We start from the raw sequence: 25,854 nt of genomic DNA, 5'->3' as shown, positions 1-25,854 counted from the left end.
CATAAGGTCACTAAGCCGTATTTATTTTTTAGGTCAGCAACACCTTTAATTCCTAACATTTGTATAAATGCAAGCATGCCATTTGTTCTAGTTGAATAAGTACCAACATTCTCCAGTGACAGGGTCTTTGGCTAGAGGTGCTCAGTGGGATGCCTTGCAGAGTGTTGTGTTTCTGGGTTTGTTCATGGCATCTGCCTTATTCCCAGGATCTATGTTGGTGAACACATTTTCCTTATTTTCCATTTTCTTATGGTTTGACGTGGCTGCCATTTACGACCATGGCAATAATGTCTTCTTAGTGGAGAAGTAAAGGGGGGAGATTTTCCAATGTGTAGACCATGATGAATTCATGGCCCACAGGTGATTAATCCACTGGAGAAATACAGGGCGTTAGAGGTGGTGTGGAGGAGGGTGTTGGCCCAACAAGGCCCCAAGAGGAAAATTCTCTCAGATTTTCTTAGCTTCCCAGCATTTGGCCAGGACCATGCATTCAGCCACCGTTTCACGGCATCAGTGTTCTTCGTTCGTCTAGTCACATTCGAATCTCTACCCCTGAAAATCTGTCATTCTTTGGGTCTGCTTTCGAACTATCAATTCTTACAGGATAAAACACTTTGTTTTAACATTGTAAGCTTTATCATACATTTTAATACCTGGTATGCAAAGTGCCTTGCTTCATTTTTCTTATTGCTAAAAATGCAATTTGCTCTTATGCATTTAAAGCTTTTGCTCATCAAGATCACCTTTATTCTGTGAACACTCATACACACAGACCATGCTAGATGCTGAGGAAAAGCACCTCACTGCCTCCACGGCCTCCACAATCTCTTGTAGAGTGGGGTCTCTTTCACAGACTGACCTACTCAGAGATGGAAGAGATTAGAAAACTTCAGGTTAATTGACATTGTTTTTTCAATGTGTTTTCCCCAAATTGGATCTCGTTATACAGGAACATAATATATTACCTTTTATTCAAGACTTATGTTACTTCATTAGATATGATATATAGATTTTGTATAATTGCTACGTATTCTTGAGGCACACTCATATATATATATATATATATATACACACACATATACATATGTACATATATGTGTACTTTTTGCTAGACAAAATAAAGCTGTTGAGTCTTATAAAACGATTTTGCTAGACCCTTTATTTATTGTTTTATCAGTTTTTGATTCTTTTGTATTCTCTAGGTTGACCATCTACAAGTAATAATAAAGTCAAAATAATTCCTCAGTATTTACAATTCTTATTCTTTTTTTTCAACCTATAATATCAGTTGGAACTTCCAGGACAATGTTAGATATTGGCAGTGACGGTGGTCATTCTTGTCGTACTTAGGAATTGAACTGAGCTGCTTCTAGGGTTTTACCATCAACTCTGGCATTAGTTTCTAACCAGTTTTCCTTATTATGCTAATTAAATTCTAAAACTGCTCTGAGTTTTGCTTTGTTTTGTTTTGTTTTTAATCAGGAAAGGATATTTAAAGCTATCAAGCACCTTTTGGCATTTGCTGGATTAAGTTATATTTTCTTATGTTAATCATAATTGCCATTTGTTTATTGAGAACCCAAGACATTGTTCTGTAGTATCTCTTGCTTCCTCATGGTGCTTTTAACTCATTCTTCTCTTCCCTGTATTTCCTAGACACTACTAACTCCTTCTAGAGGCTGGGCTGGATTCAGGTTCAGCTGCTTTGGTGAGACATCTTTTCAGGTGGTGCTGTTTTCTTCTTGCTTTATCCCCAAATCCCCTGCTATCTATCTGGTTATACCACTTTAGTGAGGTTAGGGCTGATCAGGTATTATTAATCAGCAGTATATTTTATTATAAAAAGTTCCCATTAACTTTTCACCCAATGGCTTTAGTATCCAGTAACAATTGTCGCAATCTATTATTTTAATAGGAGTGACAAAATAGCAATTAAAAATAATATCTATTATTGTTTTTTCCACTTAGTAGCTGACATTTTTCTATAAAAAGAAACTTAGGTCGCCCTGAAATGCAATTTGTGCAGGAAAAGAAGGATAAACGCTTGCTTTTCCCTTTACTTACCATGTGTTAGAATAATGAGTTGGCGCCCTGGTGACCTCAGACAGGCAGGAGGTAGTTAATGTAATACTCCATCCAGTGATGTGATGACTTTAGCTGTGTTTCCTATTTCTGTCAACAAATGGTAATGTTAAAGAGTATTTTTACTCTTAAACTGTTGAAAGCTCCTTAATAAGGGTCACTAGAAACCACTGCAGGGAGGAATTTTGTTCATCTCTGTGAGCAGTAGATAATCTTCATTCTGTCCCACAAATTTGCCCTGTCTTCACCTCCATTTGTTCTCCTGGTTGGAACACTTAGGACAGCTGTTCTCTGGAGGTGTAAGCAGTTTCGTTTGTCCCAGGATGTTTTTATTGCTTATTTTGGGATTCATTGTTGATCATGTGGTCTTTTAACATCTCCCCTAATTGCTCAGTAAGATTATGTAGCTTCACATCAAGGAGGGCAATATTGCATTCCTGGTGCCAAGATACTGGGATGCCTATATACCCCAGGAGCAGATACAAGGCTAATTCTTAGGTTCTTTATGTTACAAAATTCCAAGATCCCCAAGAAGGATAAAGAAACCAGAAGTGATGGACCCTACAGAGAAACAAGAAAAGCTGCCTCCATTTTTACTTTCTTAATAATAGCAGTAACTTTATGATGGGATATGGGTGAAAGTGAGGATGATGATGGTGATAATGATGCTGGTGATGATGATGGTGTGTGCGTGTTTGCACGTGGGTGATGAATTAGGAAGCAATTATAAAAGATAGAGAAATTTAGGAAAAGTACCTAGCCTGTATAAATCTGGATTTATATGTCTGGGTGTAGGCAAAACCAATTTTCAAGCCCATATGTGTAAGTGGTGTCCAATGTTGCAGTGAGCTCTGACATTCGGTGTGATGTGAATCATTTGGGTAGACAGTGACTGTTTTAGCTGATATGTTTGAGGTTCCGTTCAGGGCCCATTGAATCATTTTGAGAAAGAGTTGGCCCCAGTCAGGAACATTTATCTTTGAGTTTGTCCTGCGAACATCTTTGTGCCCTTTGGATCAAGGCTTCTTTTTGTCTTATTAATTGGAGAAATAGATGAGGCAAAAGAAAAGACCACACACTGGAAACAGGATGGCTTCTGGATTGTGATCAGTGTAGAGACCACGTACTATGAAATTTCATAGGTAGAGTCCATTGCTTCACCTGCTTTCAACAAATATTGATCTAACAGATATGTGCCAGGCACCATGCAAGGCTCAATGCTTAGGCTCAACAACACCTCATCCTCAACTTGAAGGGCCTTATTAGGCTCTCAGAAGAAATGCAGCAAATAAATGGACAGTTACAAAGGATGTGATGAGTGCTTCAGTAAGGATTATCTGTGAACTCACAGAAGGAAGACTTACCCCGGCATGGTCAACCCCGTAAGGGATGTCTGATCTGAGGCCTCCCTGTGGGAGGGGGTAAGAGAAGTCAAAGCAAAGGTACCCCATGTGCAAAGCCCCTGCCCTGTCAGAAGGTGTTCCCCAAAATGTACGATACTAGGTGGGTCTGGAGTGGAGGATAGGGGTAAGCGAAGTGTAAGACATGAGGTTGGAAAGATGATAGAGATCAATCTTATCCAGCCTGGTAAGTCAGTAAGAAGTTTGGATATTCTTTTGAGGATGGTGAGGTATCCAAGAGAGTGACACGAGTCGGGTGTTTTAGAGGGATTCGTCTGTCCCACAGTACACGCTCAAAAATCATTTGTGCAATGACAGGCAGCTGTATTTTCTTCTTCCATGCTTTCAGACATGCGTGTGGTCCACAGAAGAGGCCAGCCCTGCATGTGTGATGCACAGGGAGACGTGCGGGGCTGGCTGGCCCCCAGGAGTGCCTTTTCCTCTGCAGACGCCAGCCTCCCTGCCCAGTATTTCTGGGAATTACACGAACTCCAGTCCAACCACAGTCCCTTGTGGTGGTTTAACCAACAGGAAATCTCCATCACTTAGCAAATCAGAAGAGCAAATAAAACTCACCCTGTTTCCCTCTGGAACAACTTAGAACCAACTGCATTTTGAAGTCAGAGAAGCTGTTAAACTTGCAGGAAGAGTTGTTAGCAAATGCCAACTTGTGCGGTTTCTGTGTCAGAGTGGGAGATTCAAACACAAAACCAAAAAGAGTATCTAGAAGGTAGGATGGAAACACACCTAGATAGGGGCAGCGATAAGAAGCCTCCTGCACTTCAGAGGCTTCTGAATATGAAGTGCTTTGATTGGCAGGAAAACAAATGGGGAAGAAAAGGCAAAGTAATTAACTGAAAGTTTTCGTGTGTAGTTTCAGGTTAGAACAGAGGATGAGAAACACATCGTTCCCCACGGTAGAAGTTTAGGGGGGTGGGGAGGAGAAGGACAGAACTCCACCCGAGTGTGGAGTCAACCTGAGGAGCTGCAATGGTAAGGATGCTTCCGGAAGCAGGTGCACTTCTTGGCTAGTTTTAATCCTTCAAAAAGCACTGCTTGGTGAGATAATTAATGCTTTGCTTCAGCCACACCTGAAGGAGCTTTGGCGAAGAGAAGAGGCCAAGAGCTCTGGGCCCAGGGACAGAGCCCCAGCTGTTTCTCCAGTGCCCACCACTCGAGGAGAGCAGCAGACTGCCAGTGGAGAGCAGGGGCGAGGCAAGGAGGGCACGACAAACAGGAAGCCCTTAACCAGAGACACGTCGGGAAAGGAGAGTTAGAGCGAGCAGAACTCACATCTCAAGGTAAGTAACCTCCTAGAAACAAGAGTCGCTGTGGCCGAGTTCACACTTTCAAGGTTAATCTTGTGCAGCGGAACGGAGGCCGTGGGTGACATGATGTAAGTAGCTTCGGCAGGAAAGGAGCTACGGAAAAAGCTGTAATTGGCTAGATGGCTGATGCTCCATGAACCTGTAAATTCAATGATGGGCACAGTGCAGGACGAGGGTGTCATTGAGGTCCTTTCTCTCAGTGTGTTTCTAGAAGAATTGTATTTGTAGTAGGTTCTGATAGCATGGTTCTTGAGAATCAGAAAATTGAGCTACTTTTACCGATGTCTGCACCATTGGGCTTAACCTTCCTTCCTTCAAGCAAGACTAAACAAGGATGAACTTAAGCAATCAATGCTGCTCTCTAAGTATTTATTACCCTCGGTAGGGGTTGGTGAACTTGTTCCGTCAAGGGTCACATAGTTACTATTTTCAGCTTCGTAGGCCACGCGGTCTCTTTGCAGCTACTCATCAGAGCGCAAAAACGGCCATGGACGATGTGTAAGCAAGTGAGCAAGGCCAAGTCCAACCAGACTATTGATAAAGGTCAGACAGTAGGCTGGACTCAGCCCCTGAGCCATAGTCGGCAGAACCCTGCCCTGGAGGGTCTCTACTGAAGGCAACCAGAGGTCTCTGCTTTGAATGGAAGTGAGTCCTTAACAGACGGTCCCTCGACAGTGACTAACTCCTGGGGCGGCTCTGTGACTTGCCGAAGTCCTAAGGGCATGGTGGGCTGAGGAAGCCACGCGTCCCTTGTTGGAAAGATTCTCTTACGGAGATGCTTTGAGGCAGGGAGCGGAGCCCTAGACTATAACACTCCTGTCGAAATCTTGTCGGCACTCTGGGCCTCCCGACAACAAGAACATCCCAACATCTCAGCCAGAGACGCACAAACCTCACATCCGGGAACAAAAGGGAGGGAACAAAGGACCCCACATGCTCAAAACTCTTCTGAGCCTCAGTCCCTTCTTCTCAAAGTCTGGCACAGGCTTTGTGTTGGGCAGACCCCTTGCTCTCCAGCATTGTCAGTAGGTGTCCAAGCAAGTGTGGAATGACAGCAGAGGGGAGCGGCTTCCCCGCCACCCACGTCAGGTGTTCCTGCAGGAGATGGGGTGGGTTACCTGCGTGGGGAGTTGAGGAGAGACTAGAATCCTCCCAATGATCAGAAAAGGCACAGACGTCGGCGAAAGCAGAACATACTGCAGATGGCGGAAGCAACGAGGCTGCGGAGACAGAGAAGCATCTGCCCCTGTCGACAGTCTGAGAGAAGGAAACCACATTATCTGAAGGTGGTCACCCCGCCCGGGTCACCCAGGAGCATGCAGTGGAAGGCGGACTTGTGAGATGAACTCATACTTATGTGGTTAGCTGGGACATGTGCGACAGGGGAGGAATCTGGTAATATTTTGATTAATGACTTCCTTGAGGATGAAGCTCTTTTATACAGAACAGCTCTATTAGAAAGAAAACCTCAAGCCAAAATTCCTTCATAAATCATGCAAAAAATGGCTCGCTACACCACAAAAATAGCTCAAGCACAGTCTCTATTTGTCTTTGGTTAGATGCTGATGAATAGGGCTCGTCCTTAGCCAGCTTGTAACGGCCGAACTCGGCCACAGGTCTTTCTGCGCCTTTCATTCGGATCCGTAGCCTCCGGGCCCCCGACTTTAGTCACCTCAGAGTGCAAGCGCCCGTCCGCTCTCTCCGCCTCTTGACCAAGTTGGCTTTGGACGCCTTGGGAACGAAGGGGTTACTGCAGGCTATTGTCAGTTCATCCCCCTTTTCTCCTAATGCTCCCAAAGCCCTGATTCTTTGCTGCCGGGGGGCAGGGGGTGGGTGGGGGTGGAATTCACTGAGGGTTGTAGGAGCCCGTGAGGGTGGATGATGCTATGTTACATCTAATGTCTCGTAGGATCCCCGGTCAGTAGGTTGTTGCACACATCTGCTGTGTCCCTTTGTCCCTCTTACCTCTCTACCTGCTCCTGTACTAACCTTACCCAATCCTGACCACACACACACCATGTATGTATGTGTATATGTATATAGATAGCATTAATACAAATAATGTTTTGACATTTGGTTAATAAGCACTTAGTGATTCCTTACATCATAAATCACGTATCTGACCACTGGACTACATTCTGTATCATCTATTTCCACCTGTTGGAAAGTTCTGGCACAGGTGTGCGACAGGGCTCTATTCTCAGCATGTCCCGTGAGGCTCAGTGTGCGTTTGTGGCCCAGGGTGGTTGAGGGGCCACGTGATTTCAATGAATGCAAGGCCAACAGCAAAATGTGGTGGTTTCTGTAACTGGAAAGACCTGAGGTGAATCTGGATTCTTGCTGTTCTTATTGAAGTGAAATCCGTACAACATAAAATTTAAGGGCACAATTGAGTGGCATTTAGTACATTCACCATGTGCTGCAAATACTGTCTTTATCAAGTTCTAACACATTTTTATCATCCCTGAAGAAAACCCCATACCTTACGCCGTCACTCCCCATTTCCTCTCCTTTAAGCCCCAGACAATCATCAATCTGGTTTCTTTCTTTACAAATCTACCTATTCTGGGTATTTTATATAAATGTAATCTTATAATTTGAGCCTCTTTGTATCTGCCTTCTTTCACTTAGCATGATGTTCTCAAGGTTCATTCATGTCACAACAGGAGTCAGTATTTCATTCCTTTTCATGACTGGGTAATATTCCATTGTGTGGATATACCACAATTAGCTTATCCATTCTTCTGTTGAGGGACATTTGGGTCGTTTCCACTTTCCAGCTTTTGTGAATAGAGTTGCTATGAAGTTTGGTGTACAAGTATTTGAGTACTTGTTTTCTGTTTTTTGGGGGGCATAAACCCAGGCGTGAAATTGCTGGGTCGTACGGTTATTGTGTTTTAACTTTTTGAGGAACAGCCAAACTGTTTTCCACGGCAGCTGCGCCATTTTACATGCCTACCAGCTGTGCACAGGGAGCTCACAGCTCTACATCCTTGTCGACACTATTATTTTCCTTAGTTTTGATTATAACCATCCTAGTGGGTGGAATGTGGTATCTCTGCGGTTTTCATCTGCATTTTTCTAATGACTTGTGACGCTGAGCATCTTTTCATGTGTTTGTCATCCGCTTCTGTATCCTCTTTGGAGAAATGTGTATTCAAGTTTTTGCCTGTTCTTAAATTGGGTTCTTTGTCTTTTTGTTGTTGAGTTGTAAGAGTCTTTTATATATTCTGGATCCTAGACCCTCATCAGAAGTATGATTTGCAGAATTTTTTCCCATTCTTTAGGTTGTCTTTTCACGTTATTAATAGTAAGAGATACTAAGTATTTTGAACGGGATAGACCATGCAGTGCCTGTCGCGAGATCATTCTAGGTACTGTGTGTGTGTGTGAAGGGACACAGGTCTGTGGCAGCACTTGGTGGGTGCAAGAGGGGAGCAGTTAGGAGGACACTTTCTTGAGGGCTTCGGGAATTCTCGGGACTGGGTCTAACTTAGGTTTTATAGCTTTATTTTCTGTCAGTACCTATCAAGAGGAAGTTCTGTAATTAATATTTGATAGATGGAATTAATTTTCTTGACTCAGATATAAATCCTCAATGCTCTTGCCATCTCAATCCATTCTCCACAGGCATCCGGGCTATCTTTCAAAAATGCAAAACTGTCCACATCACTTCCCTCTACGAGATATTTAGTGACTCTGTGTTGCTGTCAGAGTTGTGATTATTTATGCCTTAGACATGCGTCCCAGGGACTGTGCTTGGTGCTGGAGTTACAGATGTAAGCTGGATGCCGTGGCTTCTGATGGCCAGGTTTGAACTCCTCCCTGGGTGTCCAAGATACGTTCAATCTAGACCTGACATAGTTTTTGTCCCTTTCCCACCCCCTAGACCACAGTCACACCATTTCCTGAAAATGTCCTATGTTGTCACACCTTTATCTCCTTCTCTTCCTTCTCTACTTGTAAAGTGTGAGGTTGGAAAGCCCAGAACTGGTGCTTTTTTTTTTTTTTTTCCTATGAAACCTTTCTGAATCTATTAGAATGAATTGTTCCCTCTCTGGGCTGTCATAAAACTTGTTCAAATTTGACTTCTATAGAATTATCAGGTTTTATTATAATAGACTACCTCTGCAATCTGTCTGAGCCAATATATTACTGTGTGACTTGAGGGCAGAGACCAAGTCTTTCTCATACTTGCATTTCCAGGGTCTAAGCAGGGTACCTGTCACAGCTCACTAATATTTTGGACAGATTGGTTTCTCTTTTTTTTAATTACTTGCAAAACAGAGATACCTCATCTGACTTCATCGCACAGCTGTTATGGGTGCAAATAATACCGTAGATGTGAAAGGTTTTGGGAAATAGAACGCTATGTAAATATAAGGTGGCAGTACACAGTACTATATGTATTCAGCAGAGTTTTGTGCTGCTGATTTCTTGCTTCTTGAAAAAGTTCCCACGTGAGATACTCATGCTGAGCAGTGGACACCTACTGATAGACTTTGGGACTGAATCCAGAGGTTCAGAGTTGACCTTAGGCAACATGGTCTTTAGTGATTCATGCTCCCCCTTCTTGCCAATTCTTACCCACCTTCTATTTTGACCCTCATCAGGGGCCAAATGCATTCATATAATTCCTCTCATTATAGAGGCAATAATGCATTTTTTTTGATACTGACATGGTGATAGGTTCCTAACAAGTTCTTAAGAAACCAAACTGATATTTTACATGAAAGGGAAGGGAACAATGATGAACTTAAAAACTCAGTCACATTTTGATATTGTACAGAATTCTATAAGATGTAACCCTTGGGGAAAACTGGGTCAAGCCTACCTGGATCCTCTCTGTACTATCTTTGCAAATTACTGTGACTCTATAACGATTTGAAAATAAAAAGTTAAAAAAAACACCCACAGTGGTAGATTTGTGTCTCTCCTGAGCCACGATACTTTTGTATCTTTAGGGCCTTCCGTGGTCCCTTGGTGACCTCCAAAGCAAATGCCCGAGGTCAAAGAAGAGGTAGAAGTGAAGGGAAGGCCAAACCCAGCAGCAGTCCACACGGGTGGAGCCTTCTAGCTTTGGGAGCCCGAGGGCCCTCCCCCTGCCCGCAGTCTCTGCTCCAATGTCAAGTTCTCAGTAAAGACTTCCTGGGCCTTCCTGTCTAAAAGGGTAACGCTCCCACCCGCCTTGCCTTATCCCCACTTTCCTGCTTTGTTTTCCCTCAAGCACTCGCCACCTATAACTTACATATTCTACTTTTTTATTTCAGTTTCTGTCTCCTCCCACTAGAATGTAAGTTCCATGATGGCAAGGACTTTATTTTTTTATTTATTTATTTTTTTAAATTTACTGTTGTATCCTTATTGCCTAGAGCAGAGTTTGGCAAAGAGAAAGCCCTCAGCCACTCTCTGATTTGTTCAATGAATGAATCTTTGTACAAATTAAAAGCTTGAAAATAAGCTATTTCCCCGAGAGAGAAGTGATTCAAATCTGCTCATCCCTTGTACGAGAGCAAACCTGACTTTGAAGCTAAGACCTTTTTCCTGTGTTAACACTTCAGAAAAAGAAGACACTAGTGATAATATCTGAGAGGAAGGAAGCAGTGTATCGTGCTGGGCCTCTGCATGTAACATTATAAAAATTGTCTTTTTTTTTTAATAGACCAGCCTCCCAAACGGTTTCCAGAGATGGATTATCTTGCTTTCTTCTTGGCTATTGTTCACATATACAGAGGTAAAGATAATGTCTTCATTTAAAAAATTTACTTCTTTTTTAGTCTTATAGCATGACATGTTTAGAATTTATAATGCTCTTTATTCGGCTCAGATAATTTCTCACTTGGTTCAGGAAACCTACAAGTTACAAATACCTCTTATCAGTGGTGGAAACCTTTTTAGACTAAGTTAGAAACTGTTAGCCTTTAGAAACTGTTAGCCATTTGCTATCTTGCTAGGTCTTAGAAAGCTTAGAATAAGCTTTAGGGATCTATTTGGTGTTTTAATCATCAAGCCTAACTGAATAAATGTGATGTTGTGTGTTTCAGCTCTATGTGAAGAGATGTTCTGGGACACGACTGTTAAACTGGCTGAGAATATGAGTCTAGAATGCGTGTACTCATCACTGGACACCTTAACCCAGATGGAGTGGTTCAAGATCAATACCACGGACAGAGAGTCCATAGCCATATTCAGCCCTGCCTATGGTGTGATTATAAGGACACCCTATGCTGATAGGGTTTACTTCTTAAATTCTACCATGGCTCCTAATGATATGACCTTGACCTTCCATAATGTCTCTGAGGCTGATGTTGGGTACTACTCCTGTTTACTTCATACTTTCCCATATGGCCATTGGGAAAAGGTGATCCGGGTGGTTGCATCAGGTAAGTGGGCATTTTATTTACCCGTTTACCCATCTACAGCATTTGATTCCTAAAGCCCAAGTAGAAGCTATGAAATGCTTTATCATGTTTTCATGGTATTTTCCAATTTCACTTCTAGATCTTATGATATCGTTGCTCTAAAGAAATTCTGTGAATTAATTTCATCTTTGTTCATGTGCTATCATTTCTGAGTAGAATAAAACCTCACAGATTTGGGTGTATTCGGGGAAAAGCTCAGGTTTTGTACTGTCTCAGCCATGACTCAAGCCTAGATTTAACTGATGTTGGCAACGTTTGGGTTCGGCAGCCGGGCACCTCCCCTTCTGCACTTCTTTCCAGCAATGGGATGCGGCTTCCTTCCACCAGGCACTCCAAGGTGGCTTCAAACCCTTTCTGTAACACCAAATCTAGACTTGTTAGTGAATCTGAGCAGAGTTCATACGCTGGCGTCATTTTGAGCTTCATGCAAATTCCACAAGAGAGGACCCGTCAGAAATTGTGAAGTGTCATTTCAGAAAGAATCGAGCGATCTCTTGGATATTTTCTGCTGTGTCTGTCAGGGTCTGTGGCTTGGTGCATGGTGAGTTGATCCTTCGAGTAATAGCCACATGGATTGGGTGTGCTATATGAGAAAAACGTGGGTTTCATAGCCTTTGCTTTCTCTATGACCTTATGTTAGCTGTTCGATCCCTCTGAATCTCAGGCTTCTGAATAGCAAACTGAGTTCATAATACCATTCTCTTTGTTGAGTGCCTTAGGGTTCATATGGTTAAAGAACTTGGCCTATGGTAGTCAGGGAATGGTAGGTATTATTATTGTAACTATGATTATTTCCTGTGTTTTTGATACAAAATAACTATGAAATTTTCAGATGCCAGCAATAGTCTAGGGAAGGAAATAGTTTGGAACTGTGTGTTTCTTGTCTGGGGTCTCTAAAATTATATCCCAAGTGGACATTCAGCAGAACACATTATGTGACATCTGCTAGAGTGCTTTCTTTTTAAGGGATGCATATTACAAAAGAACAATTTATGATATTGTGTAAGGGATAGCAAATGGTCGGAAGGTAAGAAAGTTTCCCATGTGATAGTTTTTTTTCTCTGTAGCTGTAGCTAAGCTTAAAAATGGTTTCGTGTGCACGAGTGAAGCTTACAGAGTGTCTATTAGCAAAATCTCTTTAGTGAAAGACTTGCCACTGAACTCCTCATTCGCTTAGCAGTCGGGTGTGAAGTCCTGCCGGCCAGTTTTTAGTGCATCCACCACTTTTGATTAGCCGTGCAATGAGAGAGTTGGAGTAGCTCTACTCTCAAAGGAAAGGGAGCTACTGGGTACCCGTCTGGAGCCACCGAGGCCAGAACGAGATGGGATCCCCCCACCCTGCGTGTGGCAAGCTTTTGCAGTTCGGGTCCCAGATCAGGTATTCCAATTTCTGTCAAGGAATCATCAATGCAAAACAGGTAGACTAGAGGCGCCCGGGTGGCTCAACGGTTAAGTGTCTGACTTTGGCTCAGGTGGTGATCTCAGGGTTTGTGAGTTCGAGCCCCACATCGGGCTCACTGCTGTCAGCACAGAGCCTGCTTCGAATCCTCTGTCTCTCCCTCTCTCTCTCTCTCTCTCTAAGTAAATAAACATTAAAAAAGAAAAAGGTAGAACAATCGTCACCAAGCACGGGGAGGTGGGGAAATAGGGAGCAGTTGTCAGAGGATACAAAGTTGCAGGTACGTAGGACAACTCCACCTAGAGATCTAAGGTGCCCATGAAGATGGCAGTTAATAATATTGGACTGAATACTGGACATTTCCTAAGACAGTAGATTTCAGATGCTCTCACCACAGAAAATGGTAACTGTGTGAGAAGATACGTAAATTAGTTTGATTATAGCAGTCGTTGCATGCTGTTCACATATGTTCATCCAATCACTGTGTCGCGTGCCTTAAATATATAGAATAGTAATTTGAAAAGAAAAACACCAACAGCCAGTTTGGCCTCTTCTGAAAGTTGAGGACAGAGGCCAGAGCTCAGATGTGGAGAACTAAGTTGTGATTGCCAGACCAAGATAGGGTTTTTAGTGTCTGTCATGTGTGAACAGTTTTGGCAATACTTTCCCACTTTTATCATCCAGATATATCGCTCCTGTTATTTTTGCGAGGTTAGGAAAAGGCAAGTCTTTGCCTTCTCGGGCTTTTTCAAACATAATGCTAGGATTCTCAGTCAATCACTGGTGAAAGAAAGGAGTGCCCACCTATCCACCTGGTTGAATTCTTCATGATGGTTTCCTTTTTTTTTTTTTTTTTAATGTTTATTTATTTTGAGAGAGAGAAACAGGGAGGGAGGGAGAGAGAGAATGACAGAGAATGAGGGATAGAGAGAGAGAGAGAGAGAGAGAGAGAGAAGCACAAGCAGGGAAAGGGCAGAGAGAGAGAGAATCCTGAGCAGGCCGTCAGCATGGAACTCAACACAGGGCTTGAACTCATGAATCATGAGATTCATGACCTGAGCTGACATCAAGAGTCGGATGCTTAACCGACTGAGCCACCCAGGCGCCTCTTCACTTTTTTTAAACTAAAAATGATAGTGAATTTAAAAAATATAGTAGCCGTATTTCAAAGTTAACCTTATATGTACTTAAAGTCTTCCGTGTGCGTTTTATTAACATCATATCAGGAACTACAAGTATTGCACGCATGTGTAATATAAAGAGAGAGTTGTTGATCTACCTAACAATACAAGGTTGGACTTGGAATCCAGAAATCCCAACTTGTATAATAGGTTGTAAGAACTTCAGAAGGATAAAGGAATTGAACCACATGCTTTCTTTAAAAATTTTTTTTAATGTTTGTTTATTTATTATTATTTTTTTCAACGTTTATTTATTTTTGGGACAGAGAGAGACAGAGCATGAACGGGGGAGGGGCAGAGAGAGAGGGAGACACAGAATCGGAAACAGGCTCCAGGCTCCGAGCCATCAGCCCGGAGCCTGATGCGGGGCTCGAACTCACGGACCGTGAGATCGTGACCTGGCTGAAGTCAGACGCTTAACCGACTGTGCCACCCAGGCGCCCCTGTTTATTTTTGAGAGAGGCAGACAGAGTGCAGCAGGGGAGGGGCAGAGAGAGAGGGAGACACAGAACTGGAAGCAGGCTCCAGGCTCTGAGCTGTCAGCACAGAGCCCGACGCAGGGCTCGAACTCAGAAGCTTCGATATCATGACCTGAGCGGAAGTCGGATGCTTAACCAACCAACTGAGCCATCCAGGCGCCCCGAACCACATGCTTTGTGTATATACTAATTTCTTCTCTTTGCTGATCGCTTGCTGTCTATGAGGAATTTGGCCGATATCTTCTCATTTAACCCCACTGCATACTTGGATGTGGACATAACCTTGATTTTACAGGCGAGGACTTGAAAGGTGGTGAGGTCTAATATCTGCCCAAGTTCTCAGACTTTGTAGTGTCCCACTGGATAAAGTTGTAGTGAGAGGACAGAAGATGATGGTTTGGGGGGTCATGGAGCCCTCTGGGCCCTCCAATGAGGAGACATCAACCATGGTACATCCTTGCTGCCCCAGCCCCCACCTGGGGCTTTCAGCCCAGAGCTGAAGAGCAAATTGGACATCTTATCTGGATAAATGGTACTGTTAATGCCAATTTGTGTTAAAATGTGTGTTAACTTCACAACCAGCATTTCTCAACTGGTAACTGACTTAGAGAATTTAATGGTAAGAATGGCTGTATTTATTTTACTGCTTCAAGGGAAAAGATGCTGAGGCGGCTGGGGAGGTAACCTTTCGAAGGCATCCCTTTCATAGCAGAGTTGGTGGTGGAGGTGGGATCAAGCAGAAAATCGCTGCACGCTGTGTGTCTCTGGCCTTGCTGGTCCATTCAAGAGAATGTAGTTACCTTTATGGAAATGCCCCCCCCACCGAAAGGGTGGCCCTCCCCCAGTACTCCACCACCTAACTTGCATTGGGTGCTTCCTGGGTAGAAAGCAAATGCCCTCTGCTTTAATGCTCATGAGACACCATGGCAGAGGTCGTGTGTTCCCGTCATGCAGCCGGAGAAAGTGTGGCTCCGGGTCACTCACCACCTCGAGGTTGCTGAGCATCAGGTGGAAGCAGCTGATGTCTGTGAGGTGCCAGGAATGAGATGAAAAGGAGCTTGAGTCCAGCAGGGTGATGAGGAGGCTCAAGAATCAAGTGCCGGGCCCTGACGACTTGGAAGGATTTTTTGTAAGAGGGAGAGACGGGTGAGGGAAGGAGGAAAAACGGAGAGGGGGGTATCTTAGGAGTACTGACAGCACGGAGATGGCACCAGGGGAGTTGAACACCCAGGTAGGAAGAAGGCAGGCCCCTGTTTGACCAAGTACAGAGCCCCAGCGGGAGGTGGCTCCCGCCCTGGGCTGGCCACCCCTCACTGCTAGAGGAAGAAACAGGGATGCCCGCACCAGCAAAGGGGCTCAGTGTGTGATGCGCTGGGGTCCCAAGTAAGGTTTTGTCTCATAGGTTCTAAGTTGAAAAAGAGACTTGAAGCCCCCGGAGCAGCAGAATGTCAGGCAGAGCCCAGGAAGTTTGGTCAGCCCAGGTCTTGCTGTGCCTAATGGAGTCTGAACTTCATTCTGTAATGTAGACCATGGGAAGCTACTGAACATTTTTCACAGGGAGACACATAATAAACCAGTTCTTTTTTTTTTTTCACCACCTGCAAGATTAAGTTAGTTGTAGCTTCTAGGAGGGGAGGAGTGTAAGGTCAGGTGAACAAGTAGTATTCTACTGATTGGAACACTTACCCATTGCCCGTAGGAGTGTGGATTAGTATATCTATTGTATTATGAGTGTTGGTAATATTCAGGTTCTCCTGAGAAACAGAACCTACAGGATGCATATGTAGATAGAGATTTTTTGACATGGAATTGGCTCCTGTGATTATGGAGACTGGCAAGACGGAGTCCGCAGGGTGGGCCAGCAGGCTGGGGCACCAGGAGAGAGAATGGTTTGGGTGAAGTCAGAAGGCAGTCTGCTGGAGATTTCCCTCTTACCTGGGGAAGTGAGTCTTTATGTTCTATTCAGGCCTTCAACTGATTGGATGATGCCCACCCACATTATAAAAGGGAATCTGTTTACTCAGAGTTCACCAATTTAAACGTTAATCTCATCCCAAAACACCCTACAAATTGACGCATGAAATGTACTATCACATCTACTTCAGAAAATGATACAGCATTAGCTAAAGAATCCCATGTCCTATGATCTGATAATTCCACTCTGTTAGATGTCCTAGGGATTGTCCACATACAGGAGAGATGCCTGCAATGTTTGTAGTGGCAGTGATTGTAATAGCAAAAAAAGTGCATGATCACTATACTAAACTCACCAACGGAGATGAATCTTGGGAATATCTTGTTGAAAAAACAAGCAAGTAACAGCAAGTTACATAAGATACGATTTCTTTCCTGTAAAGTTTAGAAACATGCAAAAATGAACAAAATGTTACTTACAGATATAAACATGCATGGTAGTGCTGTAAGGAAAAGCAGACCTCAAAAACATGGACAGCAAGGGGCAGAACTGGTAAGGGCCACACACGTCCTCAAAATTCAGAGTTAAGAGGTTTTTCTTACACAGGTGTTTTATTTCGCACTTCTCTCAAAAATTTTTTTGGAAATTTCTTTATATCTATTGAATTTCTAATATAAACAGTAGAAAAGGATGCGACAGCAATTTTTGAACAGTTCAAAGATAATTAAGTTACGGAGGAGATCCTCATTCTGTTTGGTATGGAGGTCAGGAAGAGGGAAAACAATGTTTCCAAATTTTTATGATTGAGGGACTGAAAAATAATCATTTCTTTAAAAAGATGGGGAATTAGGAGACCGACTTTGCTTGGAAGAGGGGGAAAAGGTCTGGTTTCAGATGCACAGAGTTGTAAAGTAGGCTGTGACCAGCTAACAGTTGAAATCATGGAATGGCAAACCAGAAGGAAGCTTCGGATTGAAAATACCAATTTTGGAGTCATTTGGATGCTCAGCCGGCACATGTGAAGAAGACGGTGACTGAAGCAAGTCCTAATGGTTGCCATGGCTTTCAGGGCTGACTACGTTGAAGTGAGGGGAAGCATTCATGCTAAGAATAGAGTGGCCATGGGGAGAGGAAGGAAAGGAGGGGCAGGGAGAAGGGAGATGCCAGGTAGGTGAGTTATTGTGCAAGCACAGCACAGGTTTAACTGCCTTCATTCGCATTTATAGGCAGGGTTCATTTTCTAGTGCTTAGTGTTGGCTGTATCCCCTGGTTTTCGCTCTGACTTCCCACGCTCCAGCCCCTATCTCAACTTGGGCACAGTGATGTGCCTTACTCTCTCCTTTTAAGGGTTACATTTTTTCCTGGGCTATGGAGACTCTCTGTGTGTCGCCCACGCTGTCTTCAAAGGCTCTGTCTCTGTTCCCTTCAAGGCCAGGTGTCCACTCAGGACCTCGAAGCGGACAGAACAGCCACACTTGTCTTGCATTCTCACACAATGTTTCGGCTAGCGGCGCTAGAGGGGAGAAGGGGCTCTTTTAATAATGGGGACCCCAGAACCCATGGCAGTAACAAGAAATTCCTAATGTGAGAGATTCTAAAGACTGTGCCAGCCTCTATTCCGATTGGCCTTAGGCCAACCCAGAATCATCATCAATATATCTTTCCTCTGGCTACTTGTCTGTTTTCTAACGTTGGGGTGGTGTCAGGATTTAATTGTATTTACAGCTGGAAAGGGGAAGTGTCCCAGACTTGGCTTGTGTGAATGTGTGTGCTGACTTGTGGGACTGAGTTTATTTATTCTTTAGCTCACGCATCAAGTCTTTATTGAGAACCTACCATACTCGTGTTAATGTCTGTGGTTTAGAAGCTAGAAAGACATGGAACTTAGCTCTAAGTAGTATGCAGAGTACTAGGGGAGATAAAAGCTATGTTTGGCAAATTAAAGAGTGAGTGCCAATGTAGTTCAGAAGATAGAATTTACTTTTTGCCAGGAAATTCAGGATAGAGTCCCTGAAAAGGGAGCATCTGAAGTTAACCTTGAAGGCGTTAAGTTAGAACATTTGAACATGGAGGTAGGAGGAATAACATTTCAGGAAAACTGTTTTAAATATTATCTACAAAATAGATATCTTTGGCTCTACTTTGACTACTTTGCAAGGTAGTTTTCATTTTCTGAAAAAGACTCTAACAGCAATACCAGCAACAATAACAGTAACAGCCAAACCTTTCAAATTGAGCCAACATGATCGACTCTGATCAATAATTAGCACAGTTTATTCTGATTTACAATTTGTGGCTTGGTTTATTTCCACATGTTGACTTAATGCTTCGAAAGGCTTAGGAACCTACATATACGATGCAATTATATTTTATAGCCTATCCTAAGATATTTGCACACTTGGATTTCAGCTTTGGTTTTATCGATCCCAAATTCAGGAGGCAGGACGAAAATGTATGAAAGCAGCACTAGCTTGTTTATTAGTGACAGGTGCAGAGTGGTAGAGGGAAGGCTTGGTCTGAAGGTTACTTTTGCTTGTCAAAGAAGGTTCCAGACAGGGCTGAGCAGGCCACGGGAGGAGAGGCTTTCTTGCTCTCCTGTGACAAGGGTCACCAGGGCTTGCCAGCATGTTTTGTCCTAGAGTGGACTGTGAATTCTCCCAGAGAGCTTTGCCCATCAAATGCATGTCTATCACTTTGAAGCTGGTGGTTTTGTTTTTTTAATGGGATAGAGAAATTAAAAAAAAAAAGTTTCAAATCTACTCCTTAAAGAATTAAGACATGAAGTCTCTCTTAAGGTCCATTCTTACAAGCTCAGAAATAAATTATCGAAGTTTTCTTGGATACATGTACACACACACACACACACACACATAGGGAATAAAAAATGTTTCTATAAACTGTTACATTTCAGCAGTTTTTCAGTTAGGAAAGAAAAAAAAATATTCAATAGTACCTGTAAGAAATAGTCAACTGATGAAACAGAAACATTTTAAAGGCTTAGAAATCTCCCTCCTTAATAAAATAAAATAAAATAAAATAAAATAAAATAAAATAAAATAAAATATAGAGAAGCAGATGATAAAGAACATTTTTAAGACTCGCAAAAGCAAGTTATGGTCACTGAACTTCTCAAGGGTGAAATTAATGGGAATCTGAAAGTGGAATACTTACCGGAACCCATGCCGACGTTGCTTTTGTTGATTTTCTTTCCATTTGTTAAGCCAGGGAAGACCATGCTTGGGAGCACATATCACCATCCGATGCAACTTGGGCTTCTGGGGAAAAGCTTTGTATCAAAAATCAAAAAGAGAGGGGTGGGGGGAAAGGTAGGGTGGAAGAAAAGCCAAACCCTGAAAACAAGACAATGCTGGATTGATAAACAATTAGATTTGACAATTGAATGGCTGAAAAAGTGTAAGATACAGGCCCAGGCGCACGTTTGGGATTTGTGAGAACACTGTCTTCTGTTTGTCCATCTCAACGCAGAGGCCTCTCTCCTCCTCTGCCCAGTCTTTTAATTTTATTTTTATCTTAGAGAGTGAGAGCATGCGAGAGAGCACCTGAGTGAGGGAGAAGGGCAGAGAGAAGGGGAGAGAGAATCGCAAGCAAGGCTTCATGCTCAGTACAGAGCCTGACACGGCGCTCGATCCCATGACCCTGGGATCATGACCTGAGCCAAAATCAAGAGTCGGGCACCCCCTGTATGCCGGGTCTTTGACACGTGTCCTCTGTAGCAACGTCCAGAAGAAAACTGTTACTTTAGGCGTACTGGAAAATGTACTCAGGCAATCCAGAGCAGGGGAGTGAAACTGGCTGTGATCTTCGCAGCTGTTTATGACATCAACTCCACCCTTCTTTGGGTAGATATTTTTATTTCCAAGATGACCGTAGGGCAGGGGCGGGTATTTGGCTGAACTGCCTGAAGGGAATGAGCTACAGCTGAAGTTTAGGAACAACTTTGCCCCGCGGCTCTCGAAGACTTTATTAGTGGAGGCGGAGGTTGTTGAGGGCTCTGGTTCCCCTTCTTTAACTTCCAGCGATCTGGACAGCTCTCCCCTGTCTACCACCGCTGCTGGCTCCCCAGCACCGAAGGCGGTAACACTGCAGAATCTGGACTGCGTTTCCTCTTCAGAGTGGGTGCCGGTGGGTGTGGGTGCCGGCGTCGGGCGGGGACTGTGGTTCATGTGTGAGTAAGAGCTGTCCAAGTAACTGGAACACTTTCAGCCCACACATGTCGGTCGAGACTCGTCCCCTGCCCTGAACCATCTCAGCTTCTGTATTCTTTCTTAAAATTCCTCTCATCGAAGGTTGAAGGCCATAGAAATCAAGCCTTGTTCTCCAGCACTTTCTCCCCGAAACTTCTCTAGGATTAGCGGGTTTGTGTCAGTGAACCTTCCAAGAGACCTTACGGGAATTTGCCCGTTGACAGATCACAGTACGTACCGACTGAGAGGAAAATGATATTTTTGCATCTCGTAAGATAAAAATGTTGGATTTTTAGATATTTAAAAGCAAAACAAAAAGAAAAGAGGTCCGGGAAGAGGAAGAAGAGTAAAACTCTGAGCTGAGCAGAGGCTTGGGGGCTCCTCTGTCTTTCCCTGTGAGCGAATGCTAACCTGTGCCAGGTTTTTTGTTTTGTTTTGTTTTGTTTTGTTTTGTTTTTTTGAGCATTGAGAAAAGAACACTGGGTTTCCAAGCTATGCTCTCTGTTGCAGGTTTTTGTTTTTGTTTGGTTTTATAGGATTGGAGGTTGCAGGCAAGATGGCTTTTCCTTTCTTAAGAGAAAATTTGTGAAGACGTTTAAGGTTTTGAAACCATTAAGAATTTTAAGACTATCAAGTCAATCCTTCAGGGATCAGTGCAAAATTACTCCCCCAGGCAATCTCTCTTCCACTTACCCACCAGAGTTTTAATTAAATAACTCAGCTGATGGGGCTTTAGGCACTTCCCATGAGAGATCATTCACATTCCAATAAATCACTGTGAGAAAATTTCCCCTGACTTCAGCTATTTAACCAACTCACATTTTCAAAAGCAGTCTTCTTCACAGTGTGCCCAGAGAGAAAGGCCCCTGTCCCATTGAAGATTCTTACAAAAAGTTTTCTAAGGATGGAGCTCTGATATGTAATATTCACATTTAATAGTGCTGTAAATAGCTCGCATGCGTCATACCTGCTGATTTTAGTTGGATGATGATTGTGGCCAATACGAATGAAGTCTGGGCATGAGTTCTGTGAGCATTTATGTGCACTACTTAGCTGGGAGAATACTTAAGAAACGTAATGTTCTCATTTCAGCAGACCAGCTCTTAAGAACACGTTTGTCCCCTTTCTTGGCAGGCAACATGAAATGCTGCATGCTACCAACACTGACATCTCCAGAATAGTTTAGGGAAGGAGTGTGTGTGTGTGTGTGTGTGTGTGTGTGTGTGTGTGTGTGTGTATTCTTTGTGTATAGGACAGTTTCCTTCCTGGCATATAAAGAACCCAGACCTTCAGAAAGTTTTAGGTCATCCACTTAATTCATTCCACTAATGGATAGAGTACATTTACTTCTTTTTAAACTGGATGCTACAATTGGAAGGATATCATTTTTAATCTGAAGAATAGCCAAGGAATTCAACTAGTATCTCTGAGACAGAGCTTGGGGACATTAGAGTGTGTCCCCAGATGAGACCATTATGTCTGTCCCATTGGCTTATGACATCATAGGTCTCAAAATATCTCTTTATCGTATTACAAGAAACACAGTTGCTCATGTAAATAAGTAAATAAAGAACATTTATTTAACAGTTAAATACTATGTTACTTCTATTTTTCTTAAATCCTAGAAATGGTTCCTAAAAAAATAAACATTAAATGAGATGGAAAAATTTATAGTCACTGGCATTGTGTTTGAGTTGATACCGTTTTTGAATTTTTATTCTTAACACCAATCTGACTTACGTTTTCAGTGAAAATAGCAGAGTTGAAGCAAAGGGCAAATTATTAAAATTTGTTGCTCATATGACACTTTGAGATATTAAAATCTCTGTTATTGGATGAATATTTGATGATGGTAATTTTAAAAATTGTGTAAACCCTTTCTAAATCTATTAAATAGAGATTTACTGTATGCTATGAGGAGAAGAAATGAGTAAGGTCTTTGTTTTCGAGACACTTATAATCTAACAGGGGACGTATGTATATACATTATGGTGACTCAGTCACCCTAATGCAATGTGGAACTTGTTAAGTGGCATAGAACAATATTTAGGGAGTTGAGAGGTGGCAGAGATGACTGCCAATTTGGGGGTACCATGAAAGCATCCGCACCAGACTGGAAATCCAGGTATGATTCTAGAAGGATAATGTGCCATAAAAATCATCACATAATGAAAATGGTCTTTGCATTTGGAGCATACGAAAAATGCTTTTGGCCACAGGCTTAGGGCAAGGAAAGTTCAGGTTTTGGACTTCACTTGGTGGCTAGTAAAGTTTTCAAGTAGTGGAAGGCATATGTCAGTCATGATTGCAGTCATGATTTGGAACCATTACTCTGGCAACTGCATATGGGATGATTTAGAGGCAGGAAAAAAGCAAAAGGAAAGACTAGAAAATAGGCAAGACAGAGAGAAAGGGATCCTGCGGTCCTGACATAAAGCAGGGGCACCACCAGCAGTGTATGGCCAACCAATGAAATCTTCACAACCACCCCCCGCCCCCATGCCTCAAGTTCCGTCTTCCCACGGCCTGTCTCTTTCATTCAATAAATATTTATTGGATGTCCACTATGTGCTGGGGGCTGTGTGGGATTGAGGGGACATAGGGGGAATGTTCTAGTCTCTGAAATCAAGGCTCATGTAGAATGCCACGTGATGCTTCCTACAAGGCAGGTGCATAGGACAGGTGTTGGTGATGTCAGGATGGTGGTGGAGCTGTTATGTGTGTGTTAGAAGATGGCAGTTGACAGGGAAAGGGGGTCCTTCAGGAGGCTTCAGAGGGCAAAAGATGCTCGAGCTTACTCATGAGGGAAGATGAGAAACTTCTAGGTTGATGAATGGTTGTGCTGTTAGCAGGGTGGCATTCTTGCTTGAGGGAAACCGTGCTAATGGCTCCAAAAAAAAGTGAGACTGGTGTGCTAGGGAACTGCAGGATGCTGAGTAAAATGGGTGTGTAAATTCGTTGAAATGGGCAGTGGAGCCAGGTGGTGAGTTAGGAGGGACAGATAGCAGAGACAGAGAATTTCACGTATGATCAGCCAGGGCTCCAGATTGTGGCTGACTTGGAATTATATTTGCCTAACGAGACCTCATTATTATTCAGGATGAATTTTCCTTGAAGTGGGGTTGGGGTGAGAGCTAAAGTCCCCTAGTTGCATTTTGATGTCACTACTGCCACCATTTTAAGGTGTTTTGACTTTATTCTTTAGGTAATGGGGAGCCATTAGGTGAATGGTTTGCAATCTAGCAAGAGAACTCCAGAGGATTCTAAGGGGGGACTGGAAGCAAGGCAAAAGAGAGGAGAGACTAGTAGGGAGGCTGTTATGGGCTGAGCTGTGTCCCCCCAGATTCATATGTTGAAGTCCAGACTCTCAGTGCCTCAGAATGTGACTATATTTGGAAATGGGGTCTTCAAAGAGGTAACTGAATTAAAATGAAGTCATTAGAATGGGTCCCAACCTAATGTGACTGGTATCCTTGGAAGGAGAGAAGATTAGGAGACAGACACACCCAGAGGCAAGAGCATGTGAAGACACAGGGAGAAAAGGGCCATCTGCAGGCAAGGAGAGCAGCCTCACGGAATCAACCCTGCCAACATCTTGGTCTTGGACTTCCAGATGCATGTTGCTGAAGCCCCCCAGTCTGTGAGCAAACAAATACAGAGGCCGTAGTAATAGGTCAGACCATAGAGGAAGAGGAATTCAACTAAGGCAGTGGTATTGGGGATGAAGCAGAGAGGGGATATATTCTTCCAATGCAGTTTTCATTATTCTCATTGACCCCCTCCCAAAGATTCAGAATTTATATTTAAAAACTACTACAGTGGCCAGGACTTTGGCTCAGAAATTGCTGGAGCCCTGTTCCCCTTGCCTGCTTGGTTTATTAGGACTTTGTTCATTAGCCACTCCTGGTTCTCGCAGTCTTTCCACACTCATTTGTTCTTCTCGATACACACCCTTATCATCTCCTCCAGGATCGGCACACGTAGTTTTTCTATCATCTATGCCTGATATTCTAATATCAAAGTGGCTCTATTTCTACCATTTGTTTTTTTCCTGCTGCCTATTATCCATCTCATCCCTTTACATTCTTATGCTCTTGGTTCGCTTTGACTATGTGCTGCTCATAGCTCTTTATACACCATTTCTGGGAGTTCTCTGAGACTAGAATGAAGGGGTCTTCATTCACAGAGGAGGTGAGTCCTGGTGTTAGAGTAGGCAGTTAGGTTCTAACAGGGTACCTAGAGGTCAGCAACGAGGAAGTCATGGTCAGCTATCAGGAAAGTCAGAGACCTACCCTGGCAGCATACTGCAAGAAGCTGGATCAAACCAGATAGGCCCAAGATGGCGGGTTCTCTGACAGGAAATCCCTGACCAAATCAGAAGAACAAGCTAGGAACTCTGCTTCTCACCCCGAGGATTAAATCTTCCACCCCCTAGTTAACAACCGTCAATAAAAGATAGAAACCCAACCCCCTGGGCATGCAGTTCGCTCCTTCTCCTGAGCTCACCTGCTCTCATATCCCACGAGTGTACTTTTCACTTTAATCAACTTCTCCTGCTTGTGTGACTCATCCGCTGTGCTGTGTATCTGTCCTTGAATTCCTTCTCATGACAAGACCAAACACCTTCAGTGACTCCTTTGACTCTGGCTAGGTTGAGGCCCCAGAGGCCAGGGTCTTCACAGGTCATCCAAGGACACTGGATTGCTTTAAATTTGGGCTCTTTGGAGAACCAATGCTCTAGGAACTAAGACTAAAGATCCACATGGGAACTGACTTTGTTTACAGCTCTACTCAAGGATTTTCCTTCTTTGTTTTCATCTCCCCGAGGTGCAGGTGGGGTCAGGTTTACTTCTAGTTCATTTGTGCCCTGAGACATCTCAACAGGAGGAGGGGCTTCTCTTCACTTCCCCACCTCAGGTAGACCCTGTGCTGTATTGTGGGAGGCTCGATATCAGAGTTCAAGTTTGCTTAGCTTGACAAAGTGTGTCCAGGGCAAAAGTGGCTTGCTTCCAGGTTCTTATTTCTCACTGAAGTTTTTCCTATTGATTCCTATGTTGTCAGATATTTGATGCTTGTAATATTTTTCAAATAGTTCATCCTACATAGTTGTTTTTAATAGGAATTTTAGTGTTAATAATGGAGCCTGATATTTCATTAGAAATGGAAGTATCCACATTTCTAAAACATAAATCTACTCTTTCCCATCTGGAAAGATCACCAAATCTGCCTCTCATTTGAGTCAATAATCCCACTTCTCAAAAATATGAGTCATCCTTTATACTTTCTTTTCTCTCATTTGTGTATTATTAAGTACTATAAAGTATTATAAAGTACTATTATCTCTCACCTCTCTCTATGTTTTTAAAAAAATTATTCATCATCTAGGTGTTTTTACCTGAAAGTCTGATCTGAGTAACGCAGCCCATCATCTTCCTAGAAATAC

General features: G+C 43.1%; 1 protein-coding gene across 3 annotated transcripts in view; it reads left to right on the top strand.

Annotated features, from left to right (window-relative positions):
- Nucleotides 1-25,854, top strand: part of CD226 (CD226 molecule) — a 90,225-nt gene that overhangs the window by 5,032 nt on the left and 59,339 nt on the right. Inside the window, exons 1-3 of one of the 3 annotated variants that reach the window (XM_047828733.1) lie at nt 4,460-4,783; nt 10,473-10,544; nt 10,855-11,193. In XM_047828733.1, coding sequence (XP_047684689.1) covers nt 10,499-10,544; nt 10,855-11,193 — 385 coding nt within the window. In that variant the 5' untranslated portion in view covers nt 4,460-4,783; nt 10,473-10,498. Of the gene's footprint in view, nt 1-4,459; nt 4,879-10,472; nt 10,545-10,854; nt 11,194-25,854 lie in introns of those variants that run through there. The other 2 variants (XM_047828734.1, XM_047828732.1) reach the window with 2 other exon arrangements.

The sequence above is a fragment of the Prionailurus viverrinus genome, chromosome D3 (genome assembly GCF_022837055.1).
Source record: "Prionailurus viverrinus isolate Anna chromosome D3, UM_Priviv_1.0, whole genome shotgun sequence".
NCBI classification, from domain to species: Eukaryota; Metazoa; Chordata; class Mammalia; order Carnivora; family Felidae; genus Prionailurus; species Prionailurus viverrinus.
The sequence above is the reverse complement of the archived record's forward strand: the minus strand, read 5'-3'. Positions and strand labels throughout refer to the sequence as shown.